At 39.9% G+C, this 8,071-nt stretch overlaps 2 protein-coding genes across 2 annotated transcripts; one reads left to right on the top strand and one right to left on the bottom strand.

Moving 5' to 3' along the window:
* The first annotated feature begins 1,805 nt into the window (after window positions 1–1,805).
* msx3 (muscle segment homeobox 3) lies at window positions 1,806–4,552 on the top strand. Its single transcript, XM_051417574.1, has 2 exons — window positions 1,806–2,460; window positions 2,755–4,552. The coding sequence occupies exons 1-2, from the start codon at window positions 2,100–2,102 to the stop codon at window positions 3,159–3,161; spliced, it is 768 nt and encodes a 255-aa protein (XP_051273534.1). The 5' UTR covers window positions 1,806–2,099; the 3' UTR covers window positions 3,162–4,552.
* Window positions 4,553–4,910: 358 nt separating this feature from the next.
* On the bottom strand, window positions 4,911–7,731 carry znf511 (zinc finger protein 511). The gene is made up of 6 exons (XM_051417456.1): window positions 7,443–7,731; window positions 7,276–7,349; window positions 6,364–6,565; window positions 6,075–6,199; window positions 5,426–5,695; window positions 4,911–5,109 (listed from the first exon to the last, which is right to left on the bottom strand). Exons 1-6 carry the CDS (start codon window positions 7,608–7,610, stop codon window positions 5,037–5,039), a joined length of 912 nt encoding a protein of 303 aa, XP_051273416.1. The 5' UTR covers window positions 7,611–7,731; the 3' UTR covers window positions 4,911–5,036.
* Between the last annotated feature and the right edge of the window lie 340 nt (window positions 7,732–8,071).

Here is an 8,071-nt window from a genome sequence, read left to right as displayed (position 1 = left end):
TACTTCAACATCTACAGGATGAATTGGCATAAACGTCTGTGCAAAAGACCGAGATCCAGACGATCCTAATAACTTTGGTGATCCCTTGACTTTTAATCTTGTGCCATCATCAGGTCAAAATTTAACATTTTCCAGTATCAGATTTTTCTACTCAGTAGCAGAAATGGAGGAAAGGCCTCCAAACATCCAAAACACTGTCCAGTGTTTGAGAGTTAAATGAATGTAGCTTGCCCCACATGTTGATGTCTGTACGAAAACACCTTGTCATCTCAAAATAACTTTAACTGGTTTCCACTATTCATCCACATGTATTGAAAGATGATGGATAAAAATGACAGAAAATATTTTATAATACAAAAAAGAAACAAACAAAAAAAACAAAACACTGTAGTGCAGCTGCTGGGCTCTCGAACCAAAATCCTCATTGTTGACTTTTCTGGCATGTGCGTGCAACTCAGAGAGAACCAGGAAATATAATTGACTTATTCATTATAAAACAATGGAGGAGAATCAAAACATTACAGGCAGCCCTACATCCCTTTTCAAACAGGAGGAGAGTGAGAGTGGTAATATTCACAGTAAGTAGAGGAGAATGTAATGTTGTTGGGCACTAAATTACAGTCATTGAAAGCTTGTATGGTTACCCAGCGATCTATCACTGTCACAAAGAGAGGGAGAGGGGGAGAGAGAGCAGACAGGCGCCAGGCGCAGCAGGATCAAAGCAGAAATGTACCTCGGGGACAGAAACAGTTAACTCCATTTAACCAATTGTCCTACAGACAGGCAGCCAGTGTGCTGCTGCAGGCCTAACAACAGTTCCCATAAGAGAGAAAAACTCGCACATATTGGGTTTCACTGAAAATGATTTGAGTTGATTTGAAGAGCTGCACAAAACCAATTTGGATGGGCCTCTTCGATGGGCCTCTGCAACATTAGCTGTGGTTTTACTGTCTCTCCAAGGGATTACAGACAATGAACACAATAGGTTGAAATGTGGGCAATACACAGCCATAAATAATTTGATTGCAAGTCACAAGATAGAAATTTATAGTGATAATAAGTCTTGAGAGTATTGAGTACTGTAAATCACAACCTAGATTGCTTACTGCTTTAATGAAACACGGTAATAAACTACTGTCAACATATTCTCAGTCACAAGTTTTCAGATACACGTTATGGCACTAGAAACATTTTATACTATTAAACTTTTATCTGGTGAAGTTTTGGGTCAGTTTTTGGTTGTTGGCCACTTGGGGGCAGCAGAACATACTGTAAACCCAATGTTGACATATTATCACTAAGTTAATACAATAAAAATGCAAACAGATGCTAACATCAGAGGACACAAAGCAACATTAGCATTCATTAGGAGTCAGGGTTGTGTCTACCGGATGAATGTATGTCCATATTCACTTCCCTTCCAGCTCTGTTTTGTTCTCAACCAACTAAATGCTGCACTGTGTTCACCAACTAGATGCTAACTTTGGCTGTCAGTCATTTGGTGCTTGACAGGTTGCGTACAGTAGAGTAGCTGCCTGTTTCTGTTGAAAACAAGGTTGATGAGAGCATTAAGAGTGGATCAAAACAGTGATGTTGGAGCTGTAAAACCAAACAAATTACTTTGTTGGGGCTCTTTTTAAAGCAGAGGGGAGTGATAATTCTCTCTTAAAGCAACAGAGGTGGACTGGGTTCAATTCCAGCCTGTGGTGCTTTGCTGAATGTCAGATGGTGCTGAAGCCCACAGCTGGACAAAAATTGTGAGGGTATTTTACTTTGGAGACTCCGCCCTGAGGAGGTTTACATCTGTCAAAGCACCATGGGCGCACGAACTGGACCACAACACTGTCATTACAAACCTGGCCTATCAGAGACTGTTCTAGTCGAATCACGTGGAAACATCGACAGACTGATAGGCAGGCGGAAAGATGAGAGAGGAACTCATGGCACTTCACTGAAGGAGAGGCAAGTCCGTGCGTAAAAACTTTAAAGTTTACCAAGCAGCTGCGCAACACCAGAGGAACCTGGGCAACAGATTCCCTCGAGTGAAAACACTAAAAAACAAAAACAGCAACGGAGAGAGCCGCAGGAAAATTGATTGTATGGCACCTCAGTCGTGCGTAATGAATCCTGCGCAGGGATCGCCGCCCTCGGCTGCTCCAGGGGAGACCCAACCAGAGGACCGAGCCGCTGGTGGCATGGGAACTGACGAGCTGGACCTGTCATCTGTCAGAAGGTGTAAAACCAAAAGTTTAGATCTGCCTTTCAGTGTGGAATCCCTCATATCAGACAGGACGCCGGACCGAAGCCTCCACTCCCCGGGGCCTGGCTCAGGATGCGTCCGGGGAGAGGAGACCGAGTGTGCGTCACCGGGGGGACTTTATCGGTCCAAAACCGAAGCGGTGGACTTCAGCGACAAGGAGACGAGCCCTTGGATTCAGACTCCTTACGCATCTCCACCAAGTGAGTGTAGGATCTTTCATGCGCTATTTTTCAACTTTCCAGCAGTCTTAAACTGTTCTGGAAACAGTGAATGTACAACATTATAATAACTTAATAAATCTAGAGCTGATGGGGATTTTAAAAGTTTGAGATAACAGCCTAAATATTCTGTTTGATTATTCCCTGATCTGGTTTTACTTTATTCCTGTAAAATCCAAACTAGCAAAGTCACTAAGTAAATATAATTAAGCCATATCGATCACATATACTGTGACTCATGTTCTAATTATGTGACTTTTATAAATATGCTTCCAGGACTCCCCAGCCCGCCCCCGTGCAATCTACGGAAACACAAGAACAACAGGAAACCCAGAACTCCCTTCACAACCTCTCAGCTGCTTTCTCTGGAGAGGAAGTTCCGTCAGAAACAGTACCTCTCCATCGCGGAGAGAGCGGAGTTCTCCAACTCCCTCAGCCTCACAGAGACCCAGGTCAAGATCTGGTTTCAGAACCGCAGGGCCAAGGCCAAGAGACTGCAGGAGGCCGAGCTGGAGAAGTTCAAGCTGGCCGCAAAGCCGCTGCTGCCGGCCTTCGCCTTCCCCTTCCCCCTGAGCGCACCGATGGGCGCCCCATCCCTCTACGGGGCCCTGAACGGACCACGGCCTGCCTTACCTGTTCCAGGACTATTCAGTGGACCATATGGGATGTACTACTTGTCTTAACCCTCACTAACTTTGAACTGCATCGTTGGGACAGCTGCCTTAAAAACAAAAAAAATCTTCATACAGCAAATAATCAACACTGCAAAAAAATGTCCATCTTAAATCTGCCTGATATCTAATATTAAAATAATTTTAAATATATTTCATAATAGTGAAAAAATCTAATTGAGTGAGAAGGATAATTTTCACACAATATATGCAATTTGTCTTCATTTTAAGGAACACCTGGAACAAGTGAAATACTTTCACTCCATTGAAATTTTTCATATTTTTTAATTAACTTCATGTTAATTTAAAATTGTGAATGATTTACATTACGGTAATTTATTTAATAACATGGTATTTTTTTTGCAGCGTATTCAGTAAGATCTTTTTTATTTTTACTGACGGGCTCATTTTTCGGATTACATTTTCAGATATATGTATTGTGAGCTTTTCTATTCCAATAGAGCTATTCCGTAATTACTCATTTTAACATCGCAAGAGAAGATGGTTAGTTATTTAAAAGGCCTGTAGTTTTGAGTTTAAAGCGATAACTCGTGATGACTCCAGGTGTCATGTGAATGTTTTATGTTCATACCAGAGGCCTTTAAAAATGTCTTACCTTAAAAAAGGATACATATTTATATTTTGGGGAAGAGCATCAGCATCATTCATCATCCACATTCAAAAATACGCTTATAGTTGAGGGATTTAATTATTTAATCATTAATCATAGACTTTATAACTCAATCAGACTTTCTTTCTTTAAGGCGAAGGTGGAAGAAAAAAAGTTAGCAGCCACGACTGATTGGTATATATATAATTAAAACAATGATCAGAAGCTATAAAGAGGCAACTTCAAAGTAATTTAACAGAAAACACACACTGAAGGCTACATTCATATATAACTATATGCTGTGGGTCATAATAGCTAGTAATCAATTAATAAGAACCATTATGGAAAAGACTATGAAGAGCTCATCACTGCCTTTTAGTTACTGGTGTAATGATATGTCATTAAATGTTTTACTTTTGAATTTGAATTTACTTTTACAGTAATATCTAAAACACAAAACCTGTTTGTTTCTAACTTCTTAATTTCCAGTTTCAGAAATACAAATGAACCATGATCCTGCTTTACTTTTGTCATTTAATGTTTTTTTATTTTTTGTACATTACCTCAAAAGGAGAACTTTTTTTGCACAGGTGTTCAAAGAGCTTCTTAAAAAGTCCAAGACCACAGCTTCATTACTAAATGTAAATAAAAAGTCATCAACTATTTTTGCAAACACTCAAGTGCTAAGCATGACTGATGGACTCACATCAGTCATTAATGTACAGTGTATTTTATATCTGATGGGTGAAAAGGTGTTTTGTACAATTATTAAAATCTATTCTGTAAATTGTGACATTGCTCTCGTTTGTCTCTTCACACATTATTCCCGTGGAGTCGTTTAAAACTCACCCTGAGCTGCACTGCATCGTTCTTTTAAGAGCACAACACATGCATTTGGATTATTTTTAGTCAAACTCTTCACCTGTATAACAGGTCAGCAGCATCCTATATGGAGTAGATTGTAATTTCCTTTACGAACTGATAAAGTTTGTTATAAAAACAGACATTAAGTGTTACACTTAGCAGTTAGTTCTGTTGTTGACAGGCTGGATGTCACCACAAGGAAGAGAAGAGAAATAAAACCCACACACAACGATAAAAAGGTATAAAAGGTATTCTTCATCACCTGAACAAATGGCTACACACGTCACTTTTTTTTGTGTAAAATAAAACTCATTTTAATGTTAATTACACACATGACAGTAAATACATTTTGTTACACGACAAGAGTATAAAGTTATACATCTTAGAAAGATAGAAGGCTCAATTCTGGTGTCTCATTTCCTCCTTCCCCGCCGCCCTCTGAAGCCTCGGACGGAGCCGTGACCGAAGCACACAGTTGTAGGAACCCTGGGAGACGAGAACACGGCTGTTGTTTTGTTGTTTTGCATTTGTCACATTGTTTATCGTTTAAATAAGAAAGATTGTAGTAAATATTATGAAGCTTTCAACTCACATACATTTTCTATATATAATATTGCACATAAATGATAGAAAGAACCCTTTCTACTGTTTGCTTAACTACAAAATTGCACTTTTTACCTTAAAAAGACTGGAATTTTATCTTATGACTAAAGACTAAAGCCCTAAATTCCTCTCTTCGTACAGGGCAAAAAATAACCAGAGAATCTCCAGTGCTTTCCTGCAGACTTGTTTAAAGACTAACCTGTAGGAGTATCGTGGTTGTAGTGGCTCGGTGCTTATATTCCCAGCACCGTGGGCTGCAGCAGAAAGATCTGCGTGCTCCTCAGCGGAGGTAGACTTTGCCATGCGAGCAGCTTCTTCCTCGGACACATGCGTCTCCATGGATTCCCCATGCTCGGGTTGGTCGGACAACACATCGCACATAACCTCACACACACCCTCGGACTCACACACATCATCCACTACCTCCATGGCTGTGTCTTTCTGCTGCGGTCTCTTCGTCTCTCGGGTTCTATTAACAAAGATATGATATGATAAATACACAATCAAAAGGTATTTCAAGGACTATATAATGATTTAACACTTGTTTAAGCCATTTTACTGTTTGTTGGCTCAGACAAATGATATAAAAATATGCATTTATAAAGGAAAGTAAATCAAAAGTTGCACACTGGCAGCAATAGATGTCACGCTATAACTTGCCTTACCAATAATATTAAATCATGTCAAGTGAAAATAGAAATATTACATCAACTCTGCAAGAATTTGTAAAAATTCTGTTTACCATAACAAACATGGGCTCTCCTCGACTGAAACATTGCTTAGAGTAATATTTTTTACTGACGTTTTGCTGCCATCTAGTGGACTAAACACAGTAAGTGCAATCTTACCGTCGGTCCTTTTTGGTTTTGTCAAATCTGAAGTCCGGAGGATACTTGTGAATTCTTATTAGATGATCCTTCCGGTGTTTACTAGTTCTGAACTTCTGTCCACAGCCCTCCACCAAACACTGGTACTGAAACAAATTATAAAACATATCTTTAAAGCCTTAATATTCATCTCAAAAAGAATGTTTAAAATAGTTCACTTTACATACAACTTTTGGCTCATAGCTTAACAGGGTGAGTATCAAGTAATAAAAGGTGTAATCAGGAGAAGAAAGCTCAAGCTGTAACTTACCATATCTTGCCTCTGGGCGAGGATAGTGAAGAGAGAGTCGTGCCACTCCTGAATGTGAATGTCTAGGAGCCGGGCACTCGGCAGGGAGCGACGGCAGGAGCAGCACACGTGTCTGTGCAGGGAGTTGTAGTGGTGCTCATACTCCTCCAAAGTGCTGAAGACTGCACTGCAGCCAGAAATGTGACAGGCAAACTCTGACACACTGAAAAAAAGACAAGAGGAGAAGGAAGGTGACCGACAACCTAGAGTTAAAAAGGTAGAAAAGAACATAGCTGTTACTAAGAAATTATCATTTCTGGGGTCAAATTGTTGTTTGTTGTTTTATTTTTTTAAATTTCTATAGATAACTGGTCAAATATATATACACTGGGAGGCCACATCATTATTTCTAACACAGTGACAATGGAGTTTAATATTAAGTTAGAAAATAAACAAACCACTTTCCATTATATTTAACAATAATATTCATGGAGGAGTTTAATGTAGAAAACTCACAGATATCAATTTAGTCAACAAAATATAAATGTGTTTTGACACAAGTAAGTTTTCACATAGGAGGAATTCGCCATGGTACATTGGTGCATAAGAATCACAATCAAGCGTAGAAAAATAGAAATAAAGATTTAAAAAAATAGAAACAATAAAAAAGAAGCCACTATATACAAATATAAATAGTGAGAGAATATGTACAAAATGTCCAGATACTTGAATAAATTAGTAAATTGTTTACAAGTTAGCAGTGTGACATATAATTATATTTGCAGTGTTGTTGTTTTGTTGTATTTGTGTTCAACCACATTTGTTTTGTTTGTTATTTAACCAGGAACTTCCTTAGCTTCTCTGCTTCCCACATTCACACACAAGCACAAACTTCCAAAGAAACACGACTCTAACTTTTGGGGGTCTTCTTACCAGAGTGTGGTCTTGTCGTCTGCCTCTGAGATGTAGAGGTCTTGTAGATACATGTGTCTGTGAACGTCCCCATCCTGTAGTAAACAACAGCGTCAGCCATGATGCTACCTGCGCTAACGGCTATCCGACCAGTGCGTCAACGGTCAGTCCGGCGGTTGCTACGTTACCTCGAACAGCTCGTGGTCCTTGTGCAGGCGGATGAGCTGCGGGGTGAAGATGAACGGGGTTCCCTCCTCATCCTCACTCTGCCTCGGCTCCTGTGTGTTTCCCGTCGGGCGGTCTTCATCGCAGCTCCCCGCCGACACTCGTCCCTCTGTTGGAAGCGGCTGCAGCATCGTTTACGACCCGTTTGAACACTTTCCTTTGACCGTAACGTTGGCAACGTGATCCAGAACGGGCTCTTCAACTGCCGCGAGTGAGTTTCCTGTCGTGGTCGTAGATGTCGTCATTCTTTTGGGCGGTTGTCAAGAAAACAAACAAAATGGCGCGTTGTCGCCACCAACTGGCCGGACTCTTAAAAAACTGACACAAGAAGGTCACATCAGATTTATTTGTGGGGTTTTCTTCGGTGTTATCCATCAGAATAAGTAAAAGAAGTCCCCCAACAGTGTTTAATTATTATAACTTCTTTCTGCGCACACATAGAAAATAAATGTATTGAATTAAATATTCTCCTCAGGTCAAAGAAACTCATTCATAAGGTTCACCGTGTTACAGCTTTAGTTTCTACATGTTTCCTGTAGCCCAAATATTTGAGTCAGATATAAAGAATTAGATATCATTTAAAGGTTAACGA

Source organism: Dicentrarchus labrax, unplaced genomic scaffold, assembly GCF_905237075.1.
Source record: "Dicentrarchus labrax unplaced genomic scaffold, dlabrax2021, whole genome shotgun sequence".
NCBI lineage: Eukaryota > Metazoa > Chordata > Actinopteri > Moronidae > Dicentrarchus > Dicentrarchus labrax.
Note: the sequence above shows the minus strand (reverse complement) of the source record. Positions and strands in the feature narration are given on the sequence as shown.

Bases quoted from the DNA above. Each gene is read 5' to 3' on its own strand.
- msx3 (XM_051417574.1), top strand. From the start codon at position 2,100: ATGGCACCTCAGTCGTGCGTAATGAATCCTGCGCAGGGATCGCCGCCC. The intron at 2,461-2,754 runs GTGAGTGTAGGA...ATATGCTTCCAG, and splicing joins TCCTTACGCATCTCCACCAA to GACTCCCCAGCCCGCCCCCG.
- znf511 (XM_051417456.1), bottom strand. From the start codon at position 7,610: ATGCTGCAGCCGCTTCCAACAGAGGGACGAGTGTCGGCGGGGAGCTGC. The intron at 6,200-6,363 runs GTAAGTTACAGC...AATTTGTTTCAG, and splicing joins TCGCCCAGAGGCAAGATATG to TACCAGTGTTTGGTGGAGGG. The intron at 5,110-5,425 runs GTTAGTCTTTAA...CTCGTCTCCCAG, and splicing joins CAACCACGATACTCCTACAG to GGTTCCTACAACTGTGTGCT.